At 45.8% G+C, this 17935-nt stretch overlaps 1 protein-coding gene across 1 annotated transcript in view; it reads right to left on the bottom strand.

The window, feature by feature from the left end:
* fstl1 (follistatin like 1) overlaps positions 1 to 17935 on the bottom strand; it is an 80279-nt gene that overhangs the window by 14608 nt on the left and 47736 nt on the right. Inside the window, exons 3-8 of the mRNA XM_033033411.1 lie at positions 16260 to 16361; positions 8171 to 8300; positions 8043 to 8078; positions 3610 to 3740; positions 2754 to 2872; positions 1290 to 1402 (exon numbers count right to left, since the gene is read on the bottom strand). Of these exons, the coding sequence (XP_032889302.1) occupies positions 1290 to 1402; positions 2754 to 2872; positions 3610 to 3740; positions 8043 to 8078; positions 8171 to 8300; positions 16260 to 16361 (631 nt within the window). The remainder of the gene's footprint in view (positions 1 to 1289; positions 1403 to 2753; positions 2873 to 3609; positions 3741 to 8042; positions 8079 to 8170; positions 8301 to 16259; positions 16362 to 17935) is intronic.

Here is a 17935-nt window from a genome sequence, read left to right as displayed (position 1 = left end):
TGTAGATGGGCCTTTTTGGCCAAAGGGCCTGTTTCCACACTGTAAGATTCTATGACTCGCTGAATAACTTCATGAGGCACAGGTAGAAGTATGACTTTCTTTCTTTACGTTTGACAACTGAAATTTCCTACGCAGGGATGTAACTCTTGATGCTGTTGGTCACAGACTGAGTGAATACACTGTACACCAGTACTGAACTATTGAAAAGCTGAACTGATTCTGAGTCATAGTCACACAGAACAGAAACAGGCCCTTCAGCCCTACTCGTCCATGCAGACCAAGATGCCTAATCTATTTGCCCATGTCTTCAAATCTTTCCTATCCATGCACCTGTCCACATGTGTTTTAAATGCTTTTACCGTCCCAGCCTCAACCACCTCCTCTGGCAGCTCGGTCCATATACCCACCACCCTCTGTGTGGAAAATGATTCTACCATCTGAACCCATAGCCTTCTTGCCGTGGATTCACTTGGAGCAGCAATTTGGGGAATATGAAACCATCTACAGCTTATGTGAGTGTCCCCACAGAAGCTGAATGAGTTAGTGTTAAGGGGCTGTCCCATTTGGGCGACCTAATCCGCGAGTTCTGGCGAGTTTGCCCTCGACTCATACTCGCAGCATGGTCGACACGAGGTCGTAGGAGCTCCTTGTAACTCTCCTTCATGCTCGAGAGTGGTCTCCGCATACTCGAGGCCTCAGCTAGGTCGCGGCGTATTTTTCAACATGTTGAAATATGCCCGCGAGTAAAAAAAGGTCACCATGGAAAAAATCGATACTTTTTTTACTCGTAGGTTTAGTCGTAGTAGGTCGGCATGTTAGTCGTAGGTAATCGAGGGTAGTCGAAGGCAGTCGTATATAGTCTTCATCATAGTCCAATTTTCCCGAAGTTGGTCGTAGCTCTTCGAAGCTAGTCTTCTACATAGTCGAAGGAGATCTTCTACATGACATTTTTTCAAACTCTCCTAAACTCGCCAATTAGGTCTCCCAAGTGGGACAGCCCCTTTACTGCTCTTCAACTTCTACAGCCCTCCTTGTTGGATGTGAGGCATGGCATAAGTACAAGACCAGGACCGGTTGTGAGAAGGGATTAGCAATCTCCCACTCGAAGCTTGCACATGAAAATGGCCATCAGGACGAGAGCAGGACGAGACAAGTGACCAAAGGTGGGGTGAGTAGCACGGAAGATCATGACGGAGCAAACACACGCAAGGAGAGAGACGGGGAGAGTATCGAAGACTAGTTGGTGGACTCTGTCCATGAGGTGCAGGGTGGTTCCAGTTTCTACTTACTTTTCTCAGGAGGGACAAGGTTGGGATCCAGGCAGTTGAGGAATTCATTGAAGCTGAGTTTCCAGTCAGCGTTCTCATCGGAGAGCTCAATCAACGCGTCCACACACAGACCCCTACAGAAAAGCACACCTTTTATTACCCCGACTGTCTGACCACGCAAGTAGTAAAAATTGCACACATAAAAACAGCAGCAAAAGAAAGTTCCCATCAATATTAAAACACTGGAGGAACTCAATGGGTCAGGCAGCATCTGCGGTGGGAATGGACAGGCGACGTTTCAGGTTGGGACCCTTCTTCAGACGTGCGTCTCTCCACAGATGCCGCCTGGCCTGCTGAGTTACCACAGTGCTTAGTGTTTTACTCAAGGTTCCAGCAACTGCAGTTCTCATCAGTATTAACTTGAGAAGTCTTACATCTCGCAAATAAACCAAATATTCACCAGCCTTTTATCCCCATAGAAGTGCCAGCGCAACTCATTAGGATTTTCTGCAGTTTGCCCAGTCAGCAAATCTAGTATGAGGAGGGGATTCTCATTTCCTTCTATCTATAACTCCAGTGCCATGATAGTTATGTGATAAACAGTGCCAGTGACAACGGTGGCAGGTATGTGTGCCAAAGGCTTTCACTCAAATAGGTGTTAATAGTCCACTGACAAAATGCCAGCAAAAACATTTGTTTTTTAAACTGCCTTCATCCATGGAATGTAGATAATCTAATTCAACTGGCTAGCATTACTGGTTCACACTAGTTGTCCCACTTTCTCATCCCCTCTCAATCAAAGATCCTATAGTGGAGCAAGATAGTCCACTCGACGAAAAAGACGTAGTACGGTCATGGGCAGATTCATGGGTGATTTTCGGCCCCATTTCCGTAACCGGCTTCCGTCTCCGCACCAAAGATCCCATAGCGGAGCAAAGATAACTGGTGCGGAGACGGAAGCCGGTTACGGAAACATCCTCGTAAAAATAAAAGTTCTTTGGTAAAAATCTTCTCCTCATTTTCAGAATTATAATTTATTAACACAAACTGTTCCCCCGCAACGTTGATTACACTGCGAATCGGGTCGGGTTACTGAAATGGATGACAAAAAGGCCCACGTTCCCTTCCGTTGCGTACTACACGTCAGCCCATTGCATTTAGCAGGAGTGGTCTATCTTGCTCCACTATAGGATCTCTGCTCTCAACACACCAGGGGCAATTTACAGAGGCCACTTAACCCACACGTCTTTAGGATGTGGGAGGAAATTGGAGGACGCGGAGGAAACCCACACGTTCACAGGGGAGAACATGCAAACTCCACACAGACAGCACCTGGGGTCAGGATGAAACCCAGGTCTCTGCAGCTGTGCGACAGCTGTGAAACTGCACCGCCCTTTTCAGTTGCCACGAGGTCCCATAACTCTAGACAAAAGACTACTCCAACACCAAGTCGGAGAGTGAGATTCCTCTTGCTTCACGCCTCACCGAAGGAGCTTGGTTTCATCGTCGTCAGAGCGTGAGGTGATGTTGACAGCGGTCTCATTGTGCTCGATGAATTTCAGGAACTCATTGGAATCCAAGTAGGAGTCGCCATCATCATAATTCTGTCAAGAGTATAATTAAAGATTCTTTCAAAATCAGCCAGGATACATGAATAGGAAAGATTTCAAGGCATATGGACAAGCCACAGGCAAATGGGACAGCTTACAGTACGGGGTGTGCGTGCCATGGATCTGAGGTGGCCTCCCATGTCTCCTTTCATCACAATCTAATTAGTTTTAATCGTCCCTGGCTGAAAAGATTGGCGCTCCTCTCACCCCCCACAGGCTGTTTCCTGTTTCATAGTCATATCGCATTGAAACAGGCCCTTCGGCCCAACTTGCCCACACTGAACAACATGTCCTGTCTGCACTAGTCCCATTGGCCCATATCCCTCTAAACCTATCCTATCCATGTACCTATCCAAATGACTCTTAAATACTATATTAGTTCCTGTCTCAACTACCTCCTCCAGCAGCTCTTCCCATGTACCCACCACCCTTTGTGTAAAATAATTACAGCTCAGGTTCCTATTAAATCTTCCCTCCCCCTCATCTTAAACCTATGTCCTCTGGTCCTCGATTCCCGGACTCTGGGCAAAAGACTGCGTGCATTTGCCCGGTCTATACCTCTCATGATTCTGTACACCTTTATAAGGGCACCTATACCATAAGCTCATCCCTCCTGATCGCTTTTGGCCCAATATCCCTCCGATCTTTTACTTTGCTCCATAGCATTTAAAAATATTGATCATAAATAACATGATAAATGTCCAGGCTTCAAGGGTGAAGGACACACTTACCTTGAAGTATTTGTTGAGAATGTTTGTGTAGTTCTTGCCCTTGGAGAACCAGCCATCGGGAACAATCTCTGTCTCCAGCCATTCCATGACATGATGTCGCAGCTGGTCCCGATCCGACTGATAGCAAACAACTGGAGGGGGGAAGGTTTAACAATCAGTGAAAAGACCAATGATCATCCCAGGTAGACAAAAATGGGAGTGAGATTCTTCAGAAGCCTCTGAAGAAGGGTCTCGACCTGAAACGTCACGTATTCCTTCGCTCCATAGATGCTGCCTCACCCGCTGAGTTTCTCCAGCATTTTGTCTACCTTCGATTTTTCCAGCATCTGCAGTTCTTTCGTAAACAATGATCATCCCAGTGGAGGCACAAGGAAGTGCACACACTGGAAGACACGGATAGGTGACGTTTCCGGTCGGGACCATTCTTCAGACTGATGATGGAGTAAGGGGGAGAAAGCCGGAAAAGAGAGGTGGGAGTGGGACAAAGCCTGGCGATTGATATAGGAAGGAACTGCAGATGCTGGTTTAAACCGAAGATAGACACAAAGAGCTGGAGTAACTCAGCGGGACAGACAGCATCTCCGGAGAGAGGAATGGGTGACGTTTCGGCTCATCTGAAGAAGGGTCTCGACCCGAGACGTCACCCATTCCTTCTCTCCACAGACGCTGCCTGTCCCGCTGAGTTACTCCAGCTTTCTGCCTCTTCCTGGTGAGTGATAGGTGGATACGTGGGGGTGGGGCTGATTGGCTGATTGATGGACAAAGGCTGGAGGTGAAAAGGTGACAAGTGGGGACATGAGGATGCCAGATCAGGCATATTTGGAGTGAACTGCAAAGCCTGAGGGAGGGATATAGGTGGAAGGGGATGGTGGGTGGGAGGAATGGGTGCCACTGGGATAGGGGTGGGCCTCGGGAAAGGGAAGAGGTGTGGTGGAAAAGTGGTGAGGGAGGGGGGGGGGGAGTAACCTAAGGTGGAAGGAGTGTCACCTTAAATTGGACAATTCAATGCTCATACCGTTGAAATAATTACCCCAGTAGAATGTCTAAAATCTCAGACAAATTTAATAAATCAGTCTGATATAGGTAATGTTTATGTGTAGTATTGAACTACAACCCATTGTGTGGAAACAAACTAAATGTATAAAAGGACTGGACAAGCTAGATGCAGGAAAAATGGTCCCAATGTTGGGCGAGTCCAGAACCAGGGGCCACAGTCTTAGAATAAAGGGGAGGTCATTTAAGACTGAGGTGAGAAAAAACGTTTTCACCCAGAGAGTTGTGAATTTGTGGAATTCCCTGCCACAGAGGGCATGGAGGCCAAATCACTGGATGGATTTAAGAGAGTTAGATAGAGCTCTAGGGGCTGGTGGAATCAAGGGATTTGGGGAGAAGGTGAAAGATTTAGTTATTACGCGATTGTTGCCATATTTAAGCTTTCCTGTTGTAAAAGGCCAATTGTAATGCATGATGGGATTTCAACAACTCCCATCGTGACAAGGGTTTTTTGAACGTTGAATAGTTCACAGCTCTCTTACAAGGTTATTTATGTAAGTTGAAGAGGTTAATCAGATAAGAAGGTGCCCAGAGGATGCCATTGGGATGACTGGCTTTTGGCAAAGAGTGAAAAACAACTCCATATATGGAGGTGGATGATGGTTTTTGTACATTACATCATGCAATTGGTTTTATATCTGTAGGTATATAAACTCGCGTTTTCTGGTATTTCTTTGTGTGTGCTGCTGGAGATTCAGACGTGAAACTGTTGCCTCTGGGTCTCTAAGTCCACACCAGTCAAACGTTAAATTAAAGCTTTGTCTGGTCTTAAGAATTTGTACTTTGTCTATCTTTTTAAGTGAACTTTTTCAAAGGCAGGCACGGGTTATTGATTGGGGACGATCAGCCATGATCACAATGAATGGCGGCGCTGGCTCGAAGGGCCGAATGGCCTCCTCTGCACCTATTTTCTATGTTTCTATGTATTCTGAACTCAAAAATCACCAGGAAAAGTTTTTTCATCACCTTGAGATTTCAATCTACAGGCCATAAAGGGCAAAATGCATATTTCTTCATAGCCACCAGAAAGGTTGATCCCATAAAGCCAGCTAACATCAGTGGGTTAAGACAAAGAATAAGCATGATTGTAAAAAAATCCTTTTATACTCAGCAATGGTTTCACAGACGTTTTACATGTCCCTTTCCATATACTGCATCTTAGTAGCTACTCCCATCATGGCAACAACAGCAGTGAAGCATAACTAAGTACTGCAAATGCAACATCATGGCAGTGATACAACACTGAGATTCAAAACAAAGAAGTGGTGCCACATACCGCAAAACACAAAGTGCTGGACTAACTCAGCCGGTCATGCGGCATCTGTGGAGGGAATGAACAGGGGACCCTCCTTGACAGATGCTGCTTGACCCACCGAGTTTCTCCAGTACTTTGTTTTTGCTGAGGATTCCAGCATCTGCAGCTTGTGTCTCCATGGTGCCACGTTTATTTGAGTGACAATAATAATTTCACTTCATTACTTTGTATCCACAACAAACTTCTTCAAGCTGGAAGTCAAAGTCAAAGGAATGCTAAATGTCTATAAGCACGTCAGCTGGGACGTGCTATAATTATAATCTTCCTAAACAGGGCTCTGCAGGAATAAATTCTTCTAATATTCACAGATCGAGTTATCATTTCCATCGAAACCGCCATTGCCTAATCTGCAGCTGTGGTTTAGTTTTGTTTAATTTAGAGTTACAGCGCGGATTCGGCCCACCGAGTCCGTGCCCACCAGCGATCCCTACACACTACTCTATCCTACACACACTAGGAACAATTTACATTTATACCGAGCCAATTAACTTACAAACCTGAGGTACACAAAAAAGCTGGAGAAACTCAGCGGGTGCAGCAGCATCTATGGAGCGAAGGAAATAGGCAACGTTTCGGGTCGAAACCCTTCTTCAGACTGATCGGGGGTGGGAGGGGGGTGCGGGGACAAGAAAGGAAAAAGGAGGAGGAGCCCAAAGGCTGGGGGATGGGAGGAGACAGCAGGGGGACTGAGGAAGGGGAGGAGATAGCAAGGACTAACAAAATTGGGAGAATTCGATGTTCATGCCCCCACAAACCTGTATGTCTTTGGAGTGTGGGAGGAAACCGAAGATCTCGGAGGAAAAACCCCACCTGGGTTGCAGGGAGAACATACAAACTCCGTAGTCGGGGTCGAACTTGGGTCTCTGGCGCTTTAAGGCCGTAACTCTACCACTGCGCCACCGTGCCGCCTATATCTGAGAGCCAACTCTGTTGCATAAAGGTTGGGGAGCCGCGAGAGGTTTCTCTGGAATCTAATGGACATAGCTGGGGAATGGTGGTCAGAGCATGGTCGATGGGCTTGGTACTTATGTCATGCATGTGGTCATTCATTTCCCTCCACTTACACTGGGACATGCGAGCAGTTTCCGACTAATCTGGGGACTGTGATGCTCAGAAATTACAATCAATTTGAATATTAAGGGGAAGGATGCCATGAAGCTGGAAACAGTGTGGAGAAGATATTGAGTGACAATAATAATTTCCAGGACTCGAGAGCCTGAACTGCAGAAAGAGGTTTAGCAGGCTGGGACATTAATCCTTGCAACGCAGGAGGCTGAGAGGTGATTTTACTAAAAGCCCTGTCCCACGGTGCGAGTTCATTCCAAGAACTCTCCCGAGTTTAAAAAAAATCAAACTCGTGATAAGCACGGAGAATGAACGTAGCGGGTACGTCAGAGCTCGGGGACGTCTCTTAGCGGCTCGTAACGTAACGGCAGGTACTCGGGAAGACTCGCTAATGGCAAGTAAGCACGGGAAGACTCGTGAAGATTTTTCAACATTATGAAAAATGTCCACGAGAGCCCCGAGTACCGACGAGTGGCCATTACCGTAAATCTCCGAGTTCGAATCAGGGCAAACTCGGGAGAGCTCTTGGAATGAACTCGTACCGTGGGACAGGGGTTTTAGGTTTATAAAATTATGCGGGCAATGGATAGAGTTAATGTACAGACTCTTTTACCCAGGGTAGAGGCATCAAGAATTAGAGGGCAGAGGTTTAAGGTGAGAGGGACAAGATCTAACAGGAACCCGAGGGGCAACTTTTTCACACAGAGGATGGTGGGTGTATGGAACAAATTGGCAGAGGAGGTAGTTGAGGCAGGTACTATAACAACATTTAAAATAAATTTGGACAGGTACATGGATGGGAAAGGTTTAGAGGGATATGGGCCAAATGCAGACATATGGGACTAGTTTAGATGGGGCAAATTGTTTGGCTTGGATGAGTTGGGTTGAAGGGTCTGTGTTTGGGCTGGTATGTGTCTACGTGACAGAGTTACAGTTAAATGTATGCATGCATCAGACATTGAAATCCCACAGAAAGAGATTTCCCTGATATATCCCTCACCTGGACTGCTGGCCGCTGCTTTGTTATCCTTCTTTTCTGTGAGGGAAACACAAAGGAACAGGTAAGTAAGCTGTCGGAAGGAGGCACCATCAAATATTTTTGTAAAGTAACAATAACCCCTGGTTTACCTTCACAATGCCCGTCATGGGAGACCTGGATCTTCATGCCGGTCAGGCAGGCGTCACGGTGAAGATCGCAGTGGTTACGATAGGTCTTCGCATTGCTGCCGCACACCACCCTCTTGTGATGTTTGCATTCCTGGAGCAAAGAAAGAAAGAGAATGGCCGCGTGAGAATGTAGTGCGGTCATTTCCTCAAAGTCTTTGGTGGTAGAGTTGCTGGTGGGAGATGGTGTGGGAGTAACCTGGGCGAGGAACGGATGTGCCTTTCCCACGGCCCAGAGCGGACAAAACAGTCCAAAGGAAACCCATCAGATTCACTACATTTTTTAGAACATTTGGTGTTGCTCCCAGTATGCCTTTCTACACTCCTCATACAACTAGATTAGAAATAACAGTATTGATTCCATATCGGGAGGAAGGTACAGGAACCTAAAAAATGTCACGGAGTTCAAGAACAGCTTCTTCCCAGCAACCTTCAGCCCCTGGAACTCTACCCAACACTAACCTCAGCAACTATGATCTTTTATAGACTCTGTCTTTGGTCGCACTATGGACTTTGGTTTCACACTGTTACGGTTATCTCATTGGATTATTAATTATAATATATCTATCTGTGTGTTATTGCGTTTACGGACATGTTAAGCTGGAATAAGTAAGAATGTCGTTGTTCCATTGCCTGTACAAATGACAATGAAGCACACACAAAATGCTGGAGTAACGCAGCGGGTGAGGCAGCATCTCTGGAGAGAAGGAATGGCTGATGTTTCGGGTCAAGATCCTTCTTCACATCAGCCTGAAGAAGCGTCACGTCCCGAAACGTCGACAACTCTTTCTCTCGAGAGATGCTGCCTCACCCGCTGAGTTACTCCAGCATTTTGTGTCTACCTGACAATGAGGCACTCTTGACTTGAGTGACTTTGTCCAGTCTTAATTCAATGTCTCGGTCAATGCTGTAATGTCCATCTGATTTCATGCATTTTCTGCTTTAGCCTAGAGACTACTGTCTGGCTTGTAAGGCAATCTCAGTGGCCACATTGTTTTAGTTTCAAGTCACAATATAGCAGAGCAGGTGAGGGCAGTGGGCTACCTTTGCTGAATAGATGGGTTGGTTCATTCTTACCAAAAATGACTTGCTTTCATTAGAATTCCTTGCATTAAATGAATTTAAATGCCACTGCTGTCTTGTGGGATTTGAATTTGTAGTTCTAGATTGTTAGACTGGTGGTTTAGCCACTGTGCTCTTTGTTCCTGTTCACAGCTTACTCTCCCATTACATTACACTCAGTCGTTCATCTGGCTCATCAGTACAAATGTAACTCATAAATACATCAACAATAGGTGCAGGAGTAGGCCATTGGGCCCCTCGAGCCAGCACCGCCATTCAATGTGATCATGGCTGATCCACAATCAGTATCCCGTTCCTGCCCATATCCCATGATTCCGCTAGCCCTAAGAGTTCTATCTACTGTAACTCTTTAACCTGGGATGTCAGGACTTTCATATGAAGAAAGACTGGATAGACTCGGCTTGTACTCGCTAGAATTTAGAAGATTGAGGGAGGATCTTATAGAAGGGGTTGGACAGGCTAGATTCAGGAAGATTGTTCCCGATGTTGGGGAAGTCCAGAACAAGGGGTCACAGTTTAAGGATAAGGGGGAGATCTTTTAGGACTGAGATGAGAAAAACATTTTTCACACAGAGAGTGGTGAATCTGTGGAATTCTCTGCCACTGAAGGTAGTTGAGGCCAGTTCATTGGCTATATTTAAGAGGGAGTTAGATGTGGCCCTTGTGGCTAAAGGGATCAGAGGGTATGGAGAGAAGGCAGGGATGGGATACTGAGTTGGATGATCAGTCATGATCATATTGAACGGCGGTGCAGGCTCGAAGGCCGAATGGCCTACTCCTGCACCTATTTTCTATGTTTCTATGTTTTGAATGCATCCAGTGAATCGGCCCCCACTGCCTTCTGAGGCAGAGAATTCTACAAATTCACAAACTTATTTATCACCCTTCACCTTCTGTCCGTTGGCTAATCCTCCTTCCATGCCACTTTATAATTAGTATTGGTTTATTAGTGTCATATGTACTGAGATGGTGAAAAGCTTATATTTGCGTGCTATCCAGTCAACTCAAATCATACTCCACGAGTAACATCAAGCCACAACGTGTAGTGCACAGAGAGAGAAACACCAGAGTGTAGAATATAGGGTTATAGCGATGTAGCGTTACAGTTACAGAGAAAAAAATCCAATATCTGCAATGAGGTAGGTTGGAAGATTAGACTACACTCTAACTTATGAGAAAACTGTTCAGTCGTCTGATAACAGAGAGGAAGAAGCTGTTCCTTAAGGGGCCGTCCCACTGCGGCGACCTAATCCGCGAGTTCACAAGAGTTTGCCCTCGACTCACACTCGCAGCATGTTCGACACGAGGTCCTAGGAGGTCTTTGTAACTCTCCTTCATGCTCGAGAGTAGTACCCGCGTACTCGAGGCCTCAGCTAGGTCGCGGGGGTATTTTTCAACATGTTGAAAAATGCCCGCGAGTAAAAAAAGGTCGCCATGGAAAAAAATCGATACTTTTTTTACTCGTAAGTTTAGTCGAAGTAGGTCGTAGTAGGTAGGCATGTTAGTCGTAGGTATTCAAGGGTAGTCGAAGGTAGTTGTAGATAGTCTTCAACATAGTCGAAGGGAGGTCGAAGGAGATCGTCTTCACTCTCCACTATTCGGTGTTCAATTTTCCCGAAGCTAGTCGAAGCTAGTCTTCAACATAGTCGAAGGAGGTCTTCAACATGACATTTTTTCTAACTCTCCTACACTCGCGGAGTAGGTCGCTGCAGTGGGACAGCCCCTTTAATCTAGTGGTTCGTGCATACAAGCTTTAGTATCTTGTGGGAAGAGGGGAGTAGAGGGAATTACCAGGGTATGAGTGGTCCTTGATTATGTTATATTATTCTTCTCAACACCAGAACACCCTGTCATGTAGTAGTCTTTTTGTGTGGCATTTTATCAAATGTCTTTCAGAAATTTAAAGCCTTTTTTCTATCGGTTCCCTGCTACTTACAGAATATCTTCTAAGAATTCCAATACATTTAACAAATTAAACCATTGATTCTGCCTTAATAATATTACATTTTAGTATCCTGTAAAGGAGGTGTGTGGGGTAAGTTTTATTTGCACAGAGAGTGGTGAGTGCCTGGAACTCGATGCCAGTAGTGACTGAGGCAAATACAATCGGCATCAGGCCAGAGGCATAGAAGTGTGAAGAAAACGCACACCTCCAGATTCAGGGACAGGGTTTCTTCACAGCAAGTGAACCATCCTCTCACCAACTAGAGAGTGGGTCTGAGATAATACCTACCTCATTGGAGACCCTGGGACTATCTTGAATTGGACTCTTCTGGCCATTATCTTGCCCTGTACGTTATTCCCTTTATCCTGTATCTGTACACTGTGGATGTCTCGTTGTGATCATGTACAGTCTTTCTGCTGACAGGTTAGCACACAACAAAAGCTTTTCACTGTACCTCGGTACACGTGACAGTAAACAAAATAAAAACTAAATAGTGGTGTTTTGGAGGCACCGATAGATAGGCATATGGATATATAAGGACTGTGGAGATATGGATTATGTGCAGGCAGAGGAGATTAGTTTAACGGCATCAGGTTCGGTACAGACATTGTCAAGTCACATTTATTTATATAGCACATTTAAAAAACAACTCTCGTTGGCCAAAGTGCTTTACATTTGTTATAAGAATAGTGTAAACAAACAAACTACATACATATATACATATAGCCGTCGCTCAGTGGACGTCAGGAAAGGCTTGGGAGTATAGATAAGATTTTAGTCTTGACTTAAAGGAGTCGATGGAGGGGGCAGTTCTGATGGGAAGGGGGATGCTGTTCCACAGTCTAGGAGCTGCAACCGCAAAGATCTGGTGGGCGGCGCGACTCACGTCGCAGCGGCCTCTGCAGTCCGTCTGCCTTTTTGTTATTTTTTGTCCCGTTTTAATGCAGTTTTTATTTTTTTTTGATGGGGTATGTGTGTGTGTGTGTGTGGGGGGCGGTGGGTGAAACTTTAAAAATCTTTCCCCTGCACGGAGAACCCGACCTTTTCCCTGTCGGGTCTCCGTTGTCGTTGGGGCTGCAACGTGGAGCGGCCTCCAGCAGGAACGACCTGGGCCTCCAGTCGCGGGGCCTGTGGACTTACGTACCATCACGGAGCTGGCCGAGACCGGAGCGGGTGGAGCTGTGGTGGCGCTCGGCTGCGACTCGGAGATTCGGAGGCTCCAGCCGCAGGTCTGGAGAGACAGTAATATCGGGAGCCCGCGGGTCCCTGCTGGGAGACCGCTTTTCGGGGCTTCCGCAACGGCGACTTCTCCCGCCCAAGTCGTGGGGTCGAGGATGACCTGGAGCGGGGCCTGACATCACCGCCCCGCGCGGCTTCAACGGCTGCGGGACTTTGCTAGCGCCCGCCGGGGGCTCCAACAACAAGACCCGGAGCAGGGCCTTGCATCACCCGGCGCGACGTTAATGGCCGCGGGACAATTGCCATCGCCCACTGGGGGCTTTGACTCTGACATCGGGAGGGGAATGGGGAGTGCAGGGGAGAGATAAGTTTTTTTGCTTTCCATCACAGCGAGGAGGAGATGCGCTGTGATGGATGTCTGTGTAAATTGTGTTGTGTCTTGGGTCTTTTTTTCTTGTGTGTATGACTGCAGAAACAACATTTCATTTGAGCCTCTATGTGGTTCAAGTGACAAATAAATTGTATTGTGTATTGTGTGTATTGTGCCCCTGAGCTTATGCCTAGACATAATTCAGTAGCCCCAAGTCGGCCGATCTGAGGGACCTGGAGGTGGAGTGGTGGGTGAGAAGACTTTTAATGTAGGCGGGGGCAAGCCCATTGAGGGCTTTGTAGACATAGAGGAGGGTCTTGAAATGTATACGGAACCGCACAGGGAGCCAGTGGAGAGAGGCCAGGATCGGGGTGATGTGGTCCCTTTTTCGGGTGCCCGTCAGGAGTCTCGCAGCGGCGTTTTGGACCAGTTGCAGGTGGGACAGGGAAGATTGGCTGATGCCAGTGTAAAGAGTTGCAGTAATCTAGGCGGGAGGAGATGAATGTGTGGATGATCTTTTCGAGGTCATCAAAGTGGAGGAATTGTTTTATTTTAGCTATCGGCCGATGCTGAAAGAAGCTAGCTTTTACCACGGCATTGACTTGTTGGTCAAATTTCAATGCTGAGTGAAATATCACGCCGAGGTTTTTGACGTGAGGTTTGAGTAATGGGGTAAGGCTACCAAGGCTGCCTGCTATCGTTTTGATTGAGTCCGAGGGGCCGAGAAGGATGACCTCAGACTTACTCTCATTTAGTTGGAGGAAGTTCTGGGCCATCCAGCACTTTATATCCTTGAGGCAGCGAGTAAGGTTAAGTAGATTGTGGGCTGAATGGCCTGTTCCTGTGCTGTCCTGTTCTATGTTCTGTGATCTAAATAAGCAGAGTACTTCCATGCAAACCCACTGCGCTGCAATGATTTCTGGTCCACATCAGACTTACCGCCAATGTTTTTTTCATAACGCGTTTGTTGCAATCACACCAGGCTCACCATTAAATCAGTAAAATGAACCTTTAAATAATATGTAATCTGTCAGGCAGATATATAGACTGGGTAATATAGACCTTATTTGTTTCCTTCTGTTGCCTAATCTGATCATTACTTGTTCAATCCTTTGAAGCGTTGGTAAATGGAATTTTAATAAACCCCTCCGCGGGACATAATGATCTACAAAAAGCATGAGTCATCAGTTTGGTCCCTCAGGGACTTGATAAGGGTTGTCATGCAGAATACTTATCAACACATTTCTGTTACACTTCATGAAAGGAGCTGTGTGTGCTTCTGAATGTACTCTGAAAATAAAACAGTTTAAAATACCATTTTTATTTCTCATTCATTCACAATATTGAATGGTGTTACTTCAATATTACTGTTTGGAAGCATGAGCGTGTTGGCTTTGCCAAGGACTAAGGAGGTTTAACAGATTTTTAACAGTCTGAAGAAGGGTTTCGACCCGAAACGTTGCCTATTTCCTTCGCTCCATAGATGGTCTCCTAATCTGAGGAAAGACATTCTTGCCATAGAGGGAGTACAGAGACGGTTCACCAGACTGATTCCTGGGATGGCAGGACTTTCATATGAAGAAAGACTGGATAGACTCGGCTTGTACTCGCTAGAATTTAGAAGATTGAGGGAGGATCTTATAGAAACTTACAAAATTCTTAAGGGGTTGGACAGGCTAGATGCAAGAAGATTGTTCCCGATGTTGGGGAAATCCAGAACAAGGGTCACAGTTTAAGGATAAGGGGGAAGTCTTTTAGGACCGGGATGAGAAAAAAAAAATTCACACAGAGAGTGGTGAATCTGTGGAATTAGTTGAGGCCAGTTCATTGGCTATATTTAAGAGGGAGTTAGATGTGGCCCTTGTGGCTAAAGGGATCAGGGGGTATGGAGAGAAGGACAGGATACTGAGTTGGATGATCAGCTATGATCATATTGAATGGAGGTGCAGGCTCGAAGGGCCGAATGGGCCAAACTCCTGCACCTATTTTCTATGTTTCTATGCTGCCTCACCCGCTGAGTTTCTCCAGCATTTTTGACTACCTTCGATTTTCCAGCATCTGCAGTTCCTTCTTTAACAGATTTTTATTTCTTTTTCTATCTTATATTGGTTTCATTTCTGAACAAGAGGTTGTACAATCAAAGAACATGCACACGACAGCACAGGGACAGGTTCTTCCGCCCACAATATCCGTGCCGTACATGATGTCAAGTTAAACTTATCTCCTCTGCCAGCTTATCTCCCTCCATTCCCTGCATATCCCTGTGCCTGTCTAAAAGCCTCTTAAACATGACTGTCGTATCTGCCTCCACCTCCACCCCTGGCAGGCACTCACTAGTGTGCGTGTGTGTGTGTGCATGCGTGCGTGCGTGCGTGTGTGTGTGCATGCGTGCGCGCGTGCGTGTGTGTGTGCGTGCGTGCGCGGGTGTGTGTGTGTGCGTGCGTGCGTGCGTAAAAAACCTGTCCCATACAACTCTTTAAACTTTGGCCCATTTCATCTTAAATCTATGACCTCCAGTCTTTGACATTTCCACTCTTAGAAAAAAAGTTCTGACAGTCAACCCTATTTATGCCTCTCATAACTTTATATACTTCTATTAGTCTCCCCTGCATTCTAGAGAAAACAATTGAAGTCTGTCTAACCTCTCCCAGTAGCTAATGCCCGCTAGTACCACAAGAGGGTACCAGTGAGCCAACTACTGCTCCACACACACGACTCAAGCCTCTGTCAGAAACATTGTCTTCAGACAACATATTCAACTCACTAAAGCGTACACAAAAAAATCCTTTTGTTACCTGTTCAACTACATCTCATCAGAAAAAAAGAAACAGGCTTCCTCAGCTTGAAGAAGGGTCCCAGTGTGAAATGTCCCCTTTTCATGTTCTCCAGAGATGCTGCACTGCCTGACCTGCTGGATTACTCCAGCACTTTTGTGTATTTTTTGTAGACCAATACCTGCAGTTCCTTGTGTCTACATCTATCACAGTATAGGTGAATAATTAAATAATCATAACCATATTTTATTAGCCAAGTGTGTTTAGGAACATACGAGGAATTTGATTTGGCTCCTCCACATTCCTCACTGTGATGGAAGGCAAAATAAAGTTCAATCTCTCCATTCTTTATCTTCCAGCGGTCGGGGGCATCTAACCTTCCGTTGACGGGACGATCCTACTCCCGTAGCCGGTCTCTGCAGTAAGGGCTGGAGACGGGAAGATGTGGCTAGTGGTGGGATCCCGTTGGAGGTGGCGAAAACGCCGGAGAATTATGTGCTGTATGCAACGGCTGATGGGGTGAAAGGTGAGGACAAGGGGGTCTCTGTCCCTATTGCGACTAGGGGGAGGGGGAGCGGAGCTGCGGGATATCAAGGAGAGTTGTATGAGGGCATCATCTATGATTACACCAGGGCTCCAGACAACCAGGAAGTAATTTTACATTCAGCAGATGTAAGACAGTTGTAAAATAATGGGACTTACAGCAATGCACAAGCAGCTGGGCTCCCCTTTCTCTGTCACGGAGCACTCCCGCCCTGCACCGCAGAACACATTGGCACAAACCTTGGACTTGCTTCTCAGTTCCTGTAATTTAAAAAAAGTAAACAACCAACTTGTGAGCTACAGTAACTCGGCAAACATCACATTTTAATAGATTTTCACCACACTGTGTATTACAAAATAGTCGCTCTTGAAAATGGGCACCAAAAGGCTAATGTGGGGAGAGCTCTAGAATGCCACACATCAAGTTTGCTTCTGATAGAAACATAGAAAATAGGTGCAGCAGGAGGCCATTTGTCCCTTCGAGCAAACACCACCATTCAATGTGATCATGGCTGATCATCCACAATCAGTAACCTGTGCCTGCCTTCTCCCCATATCCCTTGATTCCATCAGCCTCTAGAGCTCTATCTAACTCAATGGAAATGGTATCAATGGAAAACATTGCAACAACTGATGAATTAGAGTTACATATTTAATGATATTTTGTGGATTAGCTCATTTTTTCATCCATTGGAATAGTCATTGAATAAAAATCCGTCCTTCTGGCGTTAGATGTCACCCTTCCTCTTCTCTCCTAATCTGACACCCTTTTGTCTCCTTTTCATCTCCAGCCCTTGTCACTTACTCCACCCATCTGCCAATGACTTCCCTCCCTCACCTGTATCCACCTATCACTTGCCAGGCTTTGTTCCACCCCCACCTCTCTCTTTTCCAGCTATCTCTCCCCCCACCTCCATCAGCCTGAAGAAGGGTCCCGACTCCAAACGCCGCCTGCCCATTCCCCTCCACAGAAGCTGCCTGACCCGCTGAGTTCCTCCAGTACTTTGTCTTTTGCTCAAGATTCCAGCATCTGCAGTTTCATGTGTATACAAAATGCCTTGCATTTGTGCAGCATCTTTACCAAGGTCAGATTGTCACAACGAACTTTATCGGCAATCAAATATTTTGTAAGTGTAATAGTTATTAAGTGTAAGTTAAATAGATAAAGAGTGTGTAGGAAAGAACTGCAGATGCAGCTTTAAATCAAATGCAGACACAAAATGCTTGAGTTAAGGGCCTGTCCCACTATACGAGGTAATTCAAGAGTTCTCCCGAGTTTCCCCTGATTCGAACTCAGAGAATTACGGTAATGGCCGCTCGTAGGTACTCGGGGCTCTCATGGACATTTTTCAACATGTTGAAAAAACTTCCCGGTTATTAAGTTATTAAGTTATTAAGTTATTAAATCTATCTTTTAAATTGGTAGCAATAATAATCCAGGAAGTTACAAAGCAGTGTTTAATCTATTGTGAATCACGATATGGAAGCAACTTTTACAAGCTAGATCATGAAGTTTACAGATAAATATAACATTAAAGACAGCCAACAAAGTTTTATAAAGGAGATTTTTATCTATCTAAGGTAGACACAAAATGCTGGAGTAACTCAGTGGGATAGGCAGCATCTCTGGAGAGAAGGAATCGGTAACGTTTTGGGTCGAGACCCTTCTTCAGACTGATCAGTATGAAGAAGGGTCTCGACCCAAAACGTTACCGATTCCTTCTCTCCAGAGATGCTGCCTGTCCTGCTGACTTAAGGGCCTGTCCCACTATACAAGTTCACCCAAGAGCTCTCCCGAGTTTAAAAAAAACCCAAACTCGTGGTAAGTACGTAGA

The sequence above is a fragment of the Amblyraja radiata genome, chromosome 14 (genome assembly GCF_010909765.2).
Source record: "Amblyraja radiata isolate CabotCenter1 chromosome 14, sAmbRad1.1.pri, whole genome shotgun sequence".
Classification (NCBI taxonomy): domain Eukaryota; kingdom Metazoa; phylum Chordata; class Chondrichthyes; order Rajiformes; family Rajidae; genus Amblyraja; species Amblyraja radiata.
The sequence above is the reverse complement of the archived record's forward strand: the minus strand, read 5'-3'. Positions and strand labels throughout refer to the sequence as shown.